Here is a 16,147-nt window from a genome sequence, read left to right on the forward strand (position 1 = left end):
TATCTTACCTCTGTGCGTCTCTTATCAGCATATAGAAATCATTCACCCATAAACCCTTGCAACAGTATTTTCATAGAGCATAAGCATGTGGGTCAGTAGGCTGTAGGCTGAAATCTGAAGCAAGGCGGCCATATTGTACAGGAAGTTGTCTGTAACAACTGAAGCCCTGGCCCTTGCACTAGATATATGGTCGGGATTCCAGTGCTTGTGACTGCTCATGTTTATGCCCAGTATTTGCAGGAGTCCAGTCATACCCCTTTTCCACCACAATGCTAAGTGTGACCTGGGTTTTAGAGCACTGGTGTAACCTTCATCGCTGCCAGGCCAGGTCCCGCTCACACTGCAGGCTGGGCCTGGCATATTGGTGGGTAAGCCTCTTTTACACTGCACCCGTGTGCAGACTTCTGGTTCTGCTGGACCTAGGAGATGACATCATCTCCACTGGTGATCCATCTCTCCATAGCTGGACCCGGTCACCTGGACAATGACCCAGGGACCCTTTCCTCTGTCCCGTCACCTAGGCTGACCTGGCAGTAACCTGGGTATTCATATACTTTCCAGCAAGCTGGACTATAAATCTTCTCCACGTTGGCTGGCTGGACTGCAGGGGGCCCAGGCAACAACTTGAGCAAGCCTGGCCAACCTGTGGTCCTCCAGCTGTTGTGAAACTACAAGTCCCAGCATGCCTTACCACAGTTTTTCTATTAGGGAATGCTAAAACTGTGGCAAGGCATGCTGGGATGTGTAGTTTAGCAACAGCTGGAGAGGACGTCCTCTGCTACTTCGGCACTGTCCCGTAGGTGCGGATTACCTCCCGTGGGTGCGGATTACCCCTGCATGCTGAGGAAAAACATCTTGTCTAACCTAATTTACCCAGATAGGAGGCAGACACAAATATTGTGGTTTATCTGTTCAATGGACCATCAAACCTCTCCCAGCCAGGTGTGCAGCCCACGCCCAATCTCATCTAATTGCCTGTAAATCCTTCTTGTCTCGTGTAAGAATAATATCAGGCAGATCTGAGCTTGTGTGTGTGTGTGTGTGTGTGGGGGGGGGGGTATGGGGGGTGTGTGTGTGGGGTGTGTGTGTGGGGGGGGGGGGGGGTGTAGGTGAGACTCCGTCACTCGGACTGGTATCAGCATCTGATTTATATCCCCTGCAGCCGGACACTGAGGTAATCCGACGGGAGCACTCGCCAGATCACATGATCACCTGGACTGGGCCTGGCTTCGCGCGGGTCAGAGATGGAGCTGGCCTGCTATTTAACATCGACAACATACCTTACCCCATGGACTATGACATCATGATCCGATATGAGCCTGAGGTATGACACTGTCAATGTAACATAATTCATACAATATTATGGGTCTCATTTACTAAAACTCATTGTGATTGATAAAACTGTGTGTATGGTAAATGGTGCTTCAGCCAATCAGTTCACAGCTGTCATTTTTGAAACACGTGACAGTTGGACAGCTGGACATGTGACATTTGGGAGTGGAGCACATGGCAGTTGGGTGCTGCATACCTGGCAGTTGGGGGCTGATTGGCTGGCGGACCATTTATGGAGTTTTATCATTCATTAATAAATGAGCCTCTGTATTTTGTCCACGTTTTTTTTCTCTTTACAAAATCCCTTTATTCTATGGAAAGAACGAGGTTTATTGGTGATTCCGAACGGTTTCTCTTTCTAGTCGGCTGAGGACTGGGAAGCCATCGTCAGTGTGACGTCACAGATATTACCCATGAGCCCACGGTGCGGGAACGTGCTGCCCTTTGAGCAGATGTACAGGGAAAAGCTGGCACATGCCGAGAGGTGAGAAATGAAGCCATACCGTAACACATGAAACATGTAATGCAGACAGAACATAACATAATATACACTACGCAGAAAGAAAACCAGAGCGCACCGACAACTACTGTAGACACTCGGATTATTACATTCACTTATTGTAGATCCAGCAGTAATATTCCAAAAATATACTGGTAGGATAATTGCCTCAACACAAAATTAACCCTAGAATGTCTGTGTGCATGTATATGTGGTAAGGAACATAGATTGTAAGCTCCGCTGGGGCAGGGACTGATGTGAATGTTCAACGATTCTCTGTACAGCGCTGCGGAATATGTGTGCGCTATATAAATAACTGGTAATAAATAATAATAATAAATAATAGAACAGTTACAGGCAGGCGCAGAGGTAAGAGGGACCTGCCTTTAAGCTTACACTCTATAGGGCATACGCTAATGCTGAGATAAATAAACTTCTATAATACCCATACTCCTCCCATAAAGATACGGTGGTTGGTGCAAGCAAGGACAGGACCATCGCTGCCCCATGGGGAGATTTGTCAAATTGTGGAGAGATAGCGTACCAGGCAATTAACTTCTAACAACCATGTTACAGGCTGTGTTTGAAAAATGGCAGTTAGGTGCTGATCACACAGTACTTTATCTCTCCCCAAGTTTAGATACATCTCCCCCACATCCTGTGCCCTTTCATTGGGACCGGGGCTTAGCGATACCCATTTGTCCACTTTTTGCAAATTAGCAAGTGCTAAATAAATAGTGCTGGTATGACTGTACTGCCCCATGATGGGGTAAGTTTTTCCTAACCTGCCCCAAGATATTCATAGCTCGACTGTAGGGGTCACTTTGAGGGTGTAATATTAACACTCTCGAATAATCCATTTACAGGTCTTTGTATATGTTTGGATTAATGAGTATATCATTGGGAATAACAATCCGACATGCTGCAGATGGATATAACCAATGCTCTTTATAATCTGTGCTTCCCAGGTATCTGGTCCTGCCCAAACCTTTCTGCTTCGAAACAAACAACCAGTATGAAATCAGCATCCGCTTCCAGCGCTTGGAAGCCGCCAATCGCCACCCGGGGGCCTTTATCCTCATCGACTCGGTGAGTCTGGTCTCCCTTATCTGGGTACATGCTTTGCGGCCAATTTATTAAAATGGATCAATAGGTAACTGTCAAAAAATAAAAGTCAACCAATCGGACATTGGCTTTCATTTTTTTTTTTTTATTGTCCAATACATATGGCATCATTTGATTGGTTGTTATGTTGAACGTAATGGCAATTTTGCATAGTTAAGATTGCAACAGTTGACGTTGGTAAAATTGACAGCAATGGCTTCCCCGTACATTTGTATGGGGGGGGGGGGGGGAGTCTATTTCTAAAGTAACACAATGGTCCAATAACATTTAATTTAGGTTACATTTTTTTAAAACTTTATTTATTTTTAATTGAATGAAAGTGAAGCTCAAAACTAGGCTTTAGTTACATGCACATTCTGCGAGTCAGCAAGCTGGCTCACATAGGCGGACTCCTGCAGGGACTGGCTCACATAGGCGGAGTCCTGCAGGGACTGGCTCACATAGGCGGACTCCTGCAGGGACTGGCTCACATAGGCGGAGTCCTACAGGGACTGGCTCACATAGGCGGAGTCCTGCAGGGACTGGCTTACATAGGCGGACTCCTGCAGGGACTGGCTCACCTAAGCGGACTCCTGCAGGGACTGGCTCACCTAGGCGGACTCCTGCAGGGACTGTCTCACAAAGGCGGACTCCTGCAGGGACTGGCTCACATAGGCGGACTCCTGCAGGGACTGGCTCACATAGGCGGAGTCCTGCAGGGACTGGCTCACATAGGCGGAGTCCTGCAGGGACTGGCTCACATAGGCGGACTCCTGCAGGGACTGGCTCACCTAAGCGGACTCCTGCAGGGACTGGCTCACCTAGGCGGACTCCTGCAGGGACTGTCTCACATAGGCGGACTCCTGCAGGACTGTCTCACATAGGCGGACTCCTGCAGGGACTGTCTCACATAGGCGGACTCCTGCAGGGACTGGCTCACATAGGCGGAGTCCTGCAGGGACTGGCTCACATAGGCGGACTCCTGCAGGGACTGGCTCACATAGGCGGACTCCTGCAGGGACTGGCTCACCTAAGCGGACTCCTGCAGGGACTGGCTCACCTAGGCGGACTCCTGCAGGGACTGGCTCACATAGGCGGACTCCTGCAGGGACTGGCTCACATAGGCGGAGTCCTGCAGGGACTGGCTCACATAGGCGGACTCCTGCAGGGACTGGCTCACATAGGCGGACTCCTGCAGGGACTGGCTCACCTAGGTGGACTCCTGCAGGGACTGTCTCACCTAGGCGGACTCTTGCAGGGACTGGCTCACCTAGGCGGACTCCTGCAGGGACTGTCTCACATAGGCGGACTCCTGCAGGGACTGTCTCACATAGGCGGACTCCTGCAGGGACTGGCTCACCTAGGCGGACTCCTGCAGGGACTGTCTCACATAGGCGGACTCCTGCAGGGACTGTCTCACATAGGCGGACTCCTGCAGGGACTGGCTCACATAGGCGGACTCCTGCAGGGACTGGCTCACATAGGCGGAGTCCTGCAGGGACTGGCTCACATAGGCGGACTCCTGCAGGGACTGGCTCACATAGGCGGACTCCTGCAGGGACTGGCTCACATAGGCGGAGTCCTGCAGGGACTGGCTCACATAGGCGGAGTCCTGCAGGGACTGGCTAACATAGGCGGACTCCTGCAGGGACTGGCTCACCTAGGCGGACTCCTGCAGGGACTGGCTCACCTAGGCGGACTCCTGCAGGGACTGGCTCACATAGGCGGAGTCCTGCAGGGACTGGCTCACATAGGCGGACTCCTGCAGGGATTGGCTCACCTAGGCGGAGTCCTGCAGGGACTGGCTCACCTAAGCGGACTCTTGCAGGGACTGGCTCACATAGGCGGACTCCTGCAGGGACTGGCTCACATAGGCGGACTCCTGCAGGGACTGGCTCACATAGGCGGACTCCTGCAGGGACTGGCTCACATAGGCGGACTCCTGCAGGAACTGGCTCACCTAGGCGGACTCCTGCAGGGACTGGCTCACATAGGCGGACTCCTGCAGGGACTGGCTCACATAGGCGGAGTCCTGCAGGGACTGGCTCACCTAGGCGGACTCCTGCAGGGACTGGCTCACATAGGCGGACTCCTGCAGGGACTGGCTCACATAGGCGGAGTCCTGCAGGGACTGGCTCACATAGGCGGAGTTCTGCAGGGACTGGCTCACCTAGGCGGACTCTTGCAGGGACTGGCTCACATAGGCGGACTCCTGCAGGGACTGGCTCACATAGGCGGAGTCCTGCAGGGACTGGTTTACATAGGCGGACTCCTGCAGGAACTGGCTCACCTAGGCGGACTCCTGCAGGGACTGGCTCACATAGGCAGACTCCTGCAGGAACTGGCTCACCTAGGCGGACTCCTGCAGGGACTGGCTCACATAGGCGGAGTCCTGCAGGGACTGGCTCACATAGGCGGACTCCTGCAGGAACTGGCTCACCTAGGCGGACTCCTGCAGGGACTGGCTCACCTAGGCGGACTCCCACAGAGACTGGCTCACATAGGCGGACTCCTGCAGGGACTGGCTCACATAGGCAGACTCCTGCACGAACTGGCTCACCTAGGCGGACTCCTGCAGGGACTGGCTCACATAGGCGGACTCCTGCAGGAACTGGCTCACCTAGGCGGACTCCCACAGAGACTGGCTCACATAGGCGGACTCCTGCAGGGACTGGCTCACATAGGCGGAGTCCTGCAGGGACTGGCTCACATAGGCGGACTCCTGCAGGAACTGGCTCACCTAGGCGGACTCCCACAGAGACTGGCTCACATAGGTGGACTCCTGCAGGGACTGGCTCACATAGGCGGACTCCTGCAGGAACTGACTCACCTAGGCGGACTCCCACAGAGACTGGCTCACAAAGGCGGACTCCTGCAGGAACTGGCTCACCTAGGCGGACTCCTGCAGGGACTGGCTCACATAGGCGGACTCCTGCAGGAACTGACTCACCTAGGCGGACTCCCACAGAGACTGGCTCACATAGGCGGACTCCTGCAGGAACTGACTCACCTAGGCGGACTCCTGCAGGGACTGGCTCACATAGGCGGACTCCTGCAGGAACTGGCTCACCTAGGCGGACTCCCACAGAGACTGGCTCACATAGGCGGACTCCTGCAGGGACTGGCTCACATAGGCGGACTCCTGCAGGGACTGGCTCACCTAGGCGGACTCTTGCAGGGACTGGCTCACCTAGGCGGACTCCTGCAGAGACATGCCATGTCATTGGCCTATTAGCATGAGAACGCCCAGAATTCTCATGGGAACGCCCATGAAACGCTGGGTGTTCCCATATGCTAATTGGCCACCCCACAGCAACCCCCCTGCCGCCCACCAGTCGCAAGGTTGGGTGGATGCACCTGGCGAACATTCTGTACGCTGGGGCCGCATGCACCAAGCGCAAAAATTTATTTATTTATATTTATGTATTAACAGTTTCTTGTGTAGCGCACACATATTCCCAGTGGCGTAACTATCAAAACCGCGCCCCCCCACCAAAAATTTCTGCAGCCCCCCCTCAGTAAAGATAACAAACACCCCCCCTCTGCCGCCTATGCCCCCTAGCCTTACTTTCCACTGTCCTTCAGTGCCAGGGACCCGCAGCCGGCTCCCCTTCTGGCTTCTGCTGGTATGAAACACAGACCATACCAAAATGTCCGACCCGTAGAGCAGACAGTTTCAGAGAACATAAAACAAATACAGAAAAGTCCCAAGGCGCTATAAGTCCATGCAGCCTCAATCCCCGAGGAGGACCACTTGGAAATCCTCACTGTAACAACTCCTCAAACTAAAAACAGGAATTGACGGCGCTTGACCACTCATAAAGGTATCATTGTGGAGAGGGTCTCTCCTGCAATCCACTCACCAAATGTGAGCATGGATTTACCAGAGAACAGTCTGCTCTATGGGGGTGGACATTTTATGATGGTTCATTTCAGCAGAAGCCAGGAGGGCACTGAAGGACAGCGGAAAGTAGGGCACGGGGGCATGGGCGGTGGCGGTGGGGGGGAGGTGGGGTGTTTGTTTGGCATGACAATAGCCCTGCAGATCCCCTGTGACCGCGGGGCTATTGTTACCGTGAGGCAGTAATGTAACCATTACACCGTCCGTACTGCACCGTATATATAACACATGGTGGGGATAGAACCCATGACCTCAGTGCTGTGAGGCAGTAATGTAACCATTACACCATCCGTACTGCCCCGTATATATAACACATGGTGGGAATAGAACCCATGACCTCAGTGCTGTGAGGCAGTAATATAACCATTACACCGTCCATACTGCCCCGTATATATAACACATGGTGGGGATAGAACCCATGACCTCAGTGCTGTGAGGCAGTAATGTAACCATTACACCATCCGTACTGCCCCGTATATATATCACATGGTGGGGATAGAACCCATGACCTCAGCGCTGTGAGGCAGTAATGCTAACCATTACACCATCCGTGCTGCCCCGTATATATAACACATGGTGGGAATAGAACCCATGACCTCAGTGCTGTGAGGCAGTAATATAACCATTACACCGTCCATACTGCCCCGTATATATAACACATGGTGGGGATAGAACCCATGACCTCAGCGCTGTGAGGCAGTAATGCTAACCATTACACCATCCGTGCTGCCCCGTATATATAACACATGGTGGGAATAGAACCCATGACCTCAGTGCTGTGAGGCAGTAATGTAACCATTACACCATCCGTACTGCCCCGTATATATAACACATGGTGGGGATAGAACCCATGACCTCAGCGCTGTGAGGCAGTAATGTAACCATTACACCATCCGTACTGCCCCGTATATATAACACATGGTGGGAATAGAACCCATGACCTCAGCGCTGTGAGGCAGTAATGCTAACCATTACACCATCCGTACTGCCCCGTATATATAACACATGGTGGGAATAGAACCCATGACCTCAGCGCTGTGAGGCAGTAATGTAACCATTACACCATCCGTACTGCCCCGTATATATATAACCCATGACCTCAGCGCTGTGAGGCAGTAATGTAACCATTACACCGTCCGTACTGCCCCGTATATATGACACATGGTGGGGATAGAACCCATGTCCTCAGCGCTGTGAGGCAGTAATGCTAACCATTACACCATCCGTACTGCCCCGTATATATAACACATGGTGAGGATAGAACCCATGACCTCAGTGCTGTGAGGCAGTAATGTAACCATTACACCGTCCGTACTGCCCCGTATATATAACACATGGTGAGGATAGAACCCATGACCTCAGTGCTGTGAGGCAGTAATGCCATCTATAAGAGACCATCAACGGCAAAATCATGAAATGATTGAATTATTTCCAGCTAATTAAGGATAGAAGAGAATGACATTAGCACAACACTGCCACCTCCTGGGATGTACTAGTACTGCACAAAGCACTAGAACATCAATAGCTGGAGACATAAAAGACAACACTCCAAGAGGGGTATTCTGGTTGATTCGCTCATTGCAACCTTACATATGTCTGCATGTTCAGGAGGAACTGGGTGGGCAGCTGACATCCGGAGATATCAGCTGGCATCCCCCCGCATGCATACCCTCCAACATATGAATGTTAAAAATCGGTACATATTCGAAAAGGGGTGTGTCCATTGGTAAAGGGTAAAGGGGGGGTGTCCACACCACTTTCCGAATGCGTACTGGGCATTTTTATATTAATATATATATATATATATATATATATATATATAAAAACACTCGCAACACTCCCCTTGCACACACACATAGCTCCATATATGACCACCTGAGCCTCATGACCACGCTCTATGCTGTGGATCGGCCAGTGCGGGACGGTCCGCCGGCTGCGTGACGTCATGACACCGCCGCGCGCTGCCGGGACCCGCGGCCGTCGCAATGCACCCCTGGGAATGGAGAGGGTGCCGGAGTGAGGCCAGATTGTGCAGAATGAATTACCATTTCGTTCTGCGCCGTGCCTAATAAATGGTGTGAAGGTCTGAATCTTCCAAAATTCGGTACATTCAGTACACTCTGATTTAGCCGGTACAGACCGTTAAAAAACGGGTAAGGGTATGCGCATGTCAGTCACGGCCGCATTAGCAGGAGAACGTCCAGCGTTCCCATGGGAATGTTGATGAAACGTCGGGTGTTCCCATATGCTAATGGGTCGCCCCACGCCCACCGGCTGCCAGGTTGGATGCGTGCAGCCGGCGAACATTCTGCGAACGCACTTGGCCATACGAACGGACCAGAATAAAGTCCCAAGTACATTTGTCTTTGTAAACTAAATACCATATATACTCGAGTATAAGCCGACTTATACTCGAGTATATACGGGTATACAAAAATGAAGTTTAATAGTTAAACCAAGATGTTTGATAGCGATGTGTTTATATATATTTGCATATTGTTGTAGGACAGAATTAAATGGTTTTCCCTTTAATATTGGTTTAATTACATTAACCCCTTCCCAAGCTAGTCTTATAGGCCTACACACATAGCGATTTATAGCCATCTTCTGGGCGATCTGAGCAGATCATGTAGCAAAGGGCCCTACATCGCTGTGTGTGAGGGCCAGCGATAGTGGTGCGCGGTGCTGTCGCCGGTAGAAGGAAGAATGAGCAGGGACCCTAAATCTCGTCATTAATAGGGTTCTCTCACTGGAGAACACTGGTACTGACAGCAAGCTCAGCACACAGCGCTGCACGTCGCTGTGTGTGTGTGTGAGGGCCAGTAGCGCACGCAGGGGGGGGGGGGGTTCTGAGTACCCAGAAAACCCCCCAGGAATCTAAATGCCCTACTCTGAAAGCTGAGGGTCTCCTCTTTCCAAGGGTACAAGAATTTTAAAAATCAGCCCTGGGGAACCGGAGATATCTGACTTCAAAGCAGTGGTCCCCATCCAACCATCCAAGCCTGTTAGTTGCTCTTCCCAGTCAGATATTTCAGTTTCTTTCTGACTTAGAGTTTTTCTGAGGGTATATTCCAAAAGCTGGGACTCTCCCTCTTTGATGGATACTAGTTTATTGTCTCTACTGTTCCCAGAACCAGAGATATCAGCCTTCCAGCAGCTGATTACTGCTCCAGCTCCACACACCTGGTATGTAGTTTTATATACTCGTTGGCAGATTGCTCTGCCTCCTGAACTCTGATCCCCTAGTCCCCAATACCATTTGGTAGGTGGGATTCTTTAGTTTTTAATTCCATTACAATCTAAGAAATCTGTTTCCGGGAACTGGAGATATCTGCAGTCAAGCAAGCTGTCCTCCCACCAAAAAATTATGAATAATAAGCCCACTCCACTATACACCCCTCCTCTGCATATGAAACATCCTCTACCACCCTGAAAGTTATGTATCAGGGCCCCTTCATTCAGCCCAATGCCCCCATCTCCCACCCCATCTCCCACCATCTGTGCAGTAAAGGGGTAATTAGTGGAAATTACTGATCCAGGCCCTACATGCTGAGCGGCTGATATAATACCCCCTACCTCCCGTGGGATATCAAAGCTTCCGCTCATAGCACCCCCCACCCGGTAGGGGCCCTAATACATTGCTATGCCCAGGGGTCTACACTGCTGTTGACGCCCCTGTATGCATACCTCCCAACTTCTGTCCGTATGAAATAGGGACACTCGCGCGTCCGAAAAGGGGCGGGGCATATGCAAATGAGGGCGCGGCTTATGCTAATTAGCCGCAACCTCATTTTCATACGAGAATAGACGCTGCGTCTATTCTACTAGATTGGGGATCTCCCAACTGTCACCCCCCCCCCCCCCCCCCGCAGCGGGACAATGCCTGCCGCGGGTAGGACAGCGGGACTGGACCCGAAAATCGGGACTGTCCCTCTAAAATCGTGACAGTTGGGAGGTATGCTGTATGTGTATATATATATATATATACATATATATATATATATATGTGTGTGTGTGTGTGTGTGTGTATATATATATATGTATACCAGGAGTGCCGTGCTGAGTGTGTTCTTGCCCACCCATCCTTACCTATGTGTGTGTGTATATATATATATATATATATTTATTTATTTATTTTATTATTAGTAGTATTATTTATATACATTTGGTCTATCTATAATACTCAAACTGACCCGGCATATACTGGGTCACCTAAGTGTCCATCTCCGTGCTTTGCTCCGCCCCTCTCTGGAAACCCCCTTCTGAAAATCCTGCGTTTGCCCCTAAGAGCCAGCGATAGTGGTGCACGGCCCTATGCGGTGCAGTTGCTGGTAGAAGGAAGAATGAGCAGGGACCATAAATCTCGTCATTACCAGCGTTCTCTCACTGGAGAACACTGGTACTGACAGCAAGCTCAGCACACAGCGCTGCATGTCGCTGTGTGTGTGTGTGCTAAGCAGCGCTGCACGTCGCTGTGTGTGTGTGCTGAGCAGCGCTGCACGTCGCTGTGTGTGTGCTGAGCAGCGCTGTGTGTGTGTGCTGAGCAGCGCTGCACGTCGCTGTGTGTGTGCTGAGCAGCGATGCACGTCGCTGTGTGTGTGAGGGCCAGCGATAGTGGTGCGCGGCCCCACGCGGTGCAGTCGCCGGTAGGAAGAAGAATGAGCAGGGACCATAAATATCGTCATTAACAGCGTTCTCTCACCTGAGAACACTGACACTGACAGCAAGCTCAGCACACAGCGCTGCACGTCGCTGTGTGTGTGTGTGTGTGTGTGCTGAGCAACGCTGCACGTCGCTGTGTGTGTGTGTGCTGAGCAGCGCTGCATGCCGCTGTGTGTATGTGTGCTGAGCAGCGCTGCACGTCGCTGTGTGTGTGCTGAGCAGGGCTGCACGTCGCTGTATGTGTGTGTGCTGAGCAGCGCTGCACGTCGCTGTGTGTGTGCTGAGCACCACTGCACGTCGCTGTGTGTGTGTGTTGAGCAGCGCTGTGTGTGTGTGTGCTGAGCAGCGCTGCACGTCGCTGTGTGTGTGTGTGCTGAGCAGCGCTGCACGTCGCTGTGTGTGTGTGCTGAGCAGCGCTGCACATCGCTGTGTATGTGTGTGTGCTGAGCAGCGCTGCACGTTGCTGTGTGTGTGCTGAGCTGCGCTGTGTGCTGAGCGATCTGTGTGTAGGCCCCATCACTGTACTTAGTAATGCTGTGTTTTTCTTTTTAATATATTTTGGAATTATGTTTGGCTATGACAGAGAATAACGGGCAGAAATTGGAGGAAAACGCATGTTACTTTGGCTTATGCACGGTGGGTGTGGAATAAGGAAAGGTCTATGGCAGGCCTAGCCAACCTCTGGCTCTCCAGCTGCTGTCAAACTACACATCCCAGCATGCCTTGCCACAGTTTTAGCATTCCCTAATATCAGAACTGGGACTTTTAGCATTCCCTAATATCAGAACTTAGCATTCCCTAATATCATGCTGGGACTTGTAGTTTCACAACAGCTGAGAGCCACAGATTGTCTAGGCCAAGTCTACGGTGTCCAGATAGATAGACAGTCCGTAGGTCAACACCAAAAAGTCAACATGCACTAAGTCGACACAGACAAAAGGTCTCCGTGCATTAGCTCGATGTGGTCGAAAGTGCAACACAAGCAGATCGGCATGGAAAAGGTTGACGCAATAAATATGTCGACATGAGTTTTTTACTGGTTAATGTATTGTCCATGGGCAATGTACCTCCAATTAGTGCAGTACGTTCCCTCACATGACTCCCCGTAGTCCACCTGGAGGGTGATGTATGCCAAAGTAAAAAAACAACTCATGTTAACCTTTTCATGCGTCGACTATTATCATGTCAACCTTTTACTTGTGTCAACCTAGTATCTGTTGAAATTTGTCAATTATTTATTTATTTATTTACAGTTTCTAATATAGCGCAGCATATTCCGTTTCGCTGTCAATGTTAACAGTGCATGTCGACCTTTTGTCTGTGTCAATCTATTACATGTCAACAATTTGGTGTTGCCCTAATGACTGTTGCCTAGACACAGTAGACCTTTCCCCCGCTTCCATGCACAGTATTACCGCACATTACCGTGTATTGCTACGTTCACTAGGAGATACTGATTCCCGGTAGGATCTCTGCAGTGTTCTCAGTTGCCGTAGATGCTACGGAGCCAGTGGACTGTAAAGGGCTGTAGTGGTCAGCCGGTCATTTTTTCAGGGGCGTGGCCTAATCACAGGAGGTGTGGTCTTCCCTTATGCAAATACATTTTATAATAAATAACAAAAACCCTGGGTATCCCTATGTGAACGCAGGTGTGTTGAAGCTTGCATGGCGACGTGCAGCAGACGTCACACGACATCAGCGCCATCCTGAATTTGCCCATATCCGAGGCATATGAAAGGCAGTCCAGACTTTTATTTGCGAACGGGTAAAAAATACATTCCATGACGGCGACCATCAGCTGCATGTAAGAATACACATCCATTCGCATGCAGGGCCGGACATTTGCTTGGCAACGGGGGGCGGGCATTCGAACACCCGGCGGGCGGGGTTAATGGTAGGCAGTTAGTAGGCAGTGAATATACGCTGCCTACCAAGCGGGACTGAATTAGGCCCTAAGTACGAGAATTAATTCCTAATTGATACATAAATGTAGGGGAGACTCCCTGAAATAGTGGTGATCTCCCTGACTCCCTGAAGAGTCTTAGCAATCTCCCTGAAGCTAGGCTGGGCGGGCACAACATAGTGATGTCATCACACTAGGGAGAAGGCAAAAGGGAATGTGGGCTACAAGAAAATGTCCGCTGCTATCCAGAACATTGCTGGACACATGAAGTCTGCTGCATTCCAGGGGAGGTGTGATGAAAATACAGGTATATAATATAGTGCAGCCTATTACATACACTGTATATTTAATGTGACTGCATTGGGGCTCATTCACAGTTGGCCGTTAGTGAGTTTTGTGACGCGCCTCTCATACAGAACAGTACGCGCCCTCCTCATTCACAGTCTCCCTGAATGCTTCATCAGACCATAAAGTAATGTCTCCCACGTGTCTCACAGCTGGTCCTGCTGCCAAAGTTCTCCGAGCTGCCTGGCTTCCATGGGAACGACCCCGTCTCTGTGCATCACCGAGAGGAAATGGAAAACTACAGGTGTCTGGAGTCCTTCCAGATGGCCACCATGCCGGTACTTGCAGAGATGTGCATCAAGCTGATCTGCAGCATCTCAGCCATCATCCACGACGGAGCTCTGCGTGAGTAACGGGATCCTGGCCCAAAAACAGAAGTATACATTTAATGTAGCAGCCAGTGACCGCTCCAGAGGAGGGGCTGCAGCACAGTTCAAAATTCAAACCACGGCCACCAACTGTCATTACAAATTGACTTACTGTAATGGCAGTGGCTGTTGCTCCCCTATTTGAATTTTGGACTGTGCTGCTGCCCCCCTGCAGCTGCCACTGGCCAAACACGTAGTGTGCGCACCACCCAAATCTTCATCCAGTCCTATTGCAAGATAAGTTTGGCTGGTATCCATGGCAACAAGGGCAGTGTAGTGTAATCTAGCCCCAGGTTTCTTAGTGAAGGATTAGTGTCTAAGAATGGCCATCGATGGCTAATAACCATCGATTGTTAACTAATGATGATCGATATTTTTCTATTGATTCAATGCTTTTCCTTCATCATTGGCACCGAGCCCTGCAAAGTTTTTGTGTCTCTGTGGCACTGGGACAAGGACCATAGTTCTACCCCCTGGTGCCTCTTGTAAAGCACTGCACCAACTCTGATTGGCTGCTGTCCTGTGAGTAATAGAGCAGGGTTAACCATGGATGGGCAAAACCAATGGTTCCCCATCAATGTTTCATACCATCTAATTTAACTGCCATTGGTACATCAATGGTTAAAATACCTATGCCGATTCCTACTGGTTCATAAAGACCGCGTGCCACCACGATTTCTAAAAAAAGTTACCAGATTCCTATACCCATTATAATAGTATTTAAGACCCTTGTCCATTATCCCATAAAAAATCTAAAGAACAATTTTGAAATAAAGTAAAAAAAATGATCCCCAAAAACACATTCACCACTTTTCTAAACAGAACATAAAAACGTCTGTTCTCCCTTGACCCTAGGTAGCGATAACCCAAACATCCCCATAAAAAAGATCCAACCACTCCCAACCAAGATGAACTATACTTACCACCAGCCAATCACAAATGGCCAGAGTGGGAAATCACTTGTGATTGGCTGTTGATGAAGGTGCGTCCCAGTTGATTTTGAGCATAGTAATTCCAGGAAAGTTGTTCCATGTGAGTGTATGGGATTTATTAATTTTTTTGGGGAATATGACAGTTTAGGCGAGAAGAAGGATTTTATTTCACATTTGGACGATAACGGTTCATGAGAGGAAACCGTATTTGTGGTTAATGACGTGAATGAGGATGTTGGGATGATTTTTGTGTGAGAATTATCTTGGTATATTTGCTGTTACTGTTTTGGTATAATGGGTATTGGGTACTTATGAGTTATCTGGGCGCCCGATTTTTTGATTGTATGCCTTAAGTTAAGGCATACAATCAGATGCGATGCGATATCGCATCGCATCGCATGCGACCATCGGATGCGATGACCCGATTTTTCCATAGGAATCAATGTTAAAATGGACGGAGTCCATTTTAACATGGAATTCAATGGGAAAAAGGGGTCCTTTTCATACCCCTACTATCCAAGTGGGCATGGAGTTGGATATAAACCTGTGGCGAGCGTAGCGAGCCACCGAGCCCGAAGCGTGGCGAGCGAAGCGTGGCGAGCGAAGCGAGCCCCGCGAGGGGACGGTATTCTGTGTCCCCTCGCGGGGCTCGCTACGCTCGCCACGCTTCGGGCTCGGTGGCTCGCTACGCTCGCCACAGGTTTATATCCAACTCCATGCCCACTTGGATAGTAGGGGTATGAAAAGGACCCCTTTTTCCCATTGAATTCCATGTTAAAATGGACTCAGTCCATTTTAACATTGATTCCTATGGAAAAATCGGGTCATCGCATCGCATCCGATGGTCACATGCGATGCGATGCGATGTGCCCGATCCGACCCGATTTAGAAATCGGGCGCCCAGATAACTCACAAGTACCGGGTATTGACCTTAGGGAACCCTGTTGATAATACTGGATATATGGGTTGGGTTCCAACTGCAGCCTCCTCAGTGTAAGAGGTGGTCAGAATTGCGGTGTCCATTTTATGGTGGAAACCAGTCCAGGGTTTACATGGTGATTTTACTCATCTTTGTATTCTATTGATAATTATTAGTTCCAT

The 16,147-nt window shown here is 50.1% G+C and overlaps 1 protein-coding gene across 1 annotated transcript in view; it reads left to right on the plus strand.

The window, feature by feature from the left end:
* LOC146026904 (laminin subunit beta-1-like) overlaps nucleotides 1-16,147 on the plus strand; it is a 106,012-nt gene that overhangs the window by 59,297 nt on the left and 30,568 nt on the right. The window contains exons 15-19 of the mRNA XM_083157953.1: nucleotides 939-942; nucleotides 1,140-1,324; nucleotides 1,695-1,816; nucleotides 2,800-2,920; nucleotides 13,899-14,091. Coding sequence (XP_083014079.1) covers nucleotides 939-942; nucleotides 1,140-1,324; nucleotides 1,695-1,816; nucleotides 2,800-2,920; nucleotides 13,899-14,091 — 625 coding nt within the window. The remainder of the gene's footprint in view (nucleotides 1-938; nucleotides 943-1,139; nucleotides 1,325-1,694; nucleotides 1,817-2,799; nucleotides 2,921-13,898; nucleotides 14,092-16,147) is intronic.

Source organism: Crinia signifera, chromosome 8 (assembly GCF_055691185.1).
Source record: "Crinia signifera chromosome 8, ASM5569118v1, whole genome shotgun sequence".
In the NCBI taxonomy this organism is placed as follows: domain Eukaryota; kingdom Metazoa; phylum Chordata; class Amphibia; order Anura; family Myobatrachidae; genus Crinia; species Crinia signifera.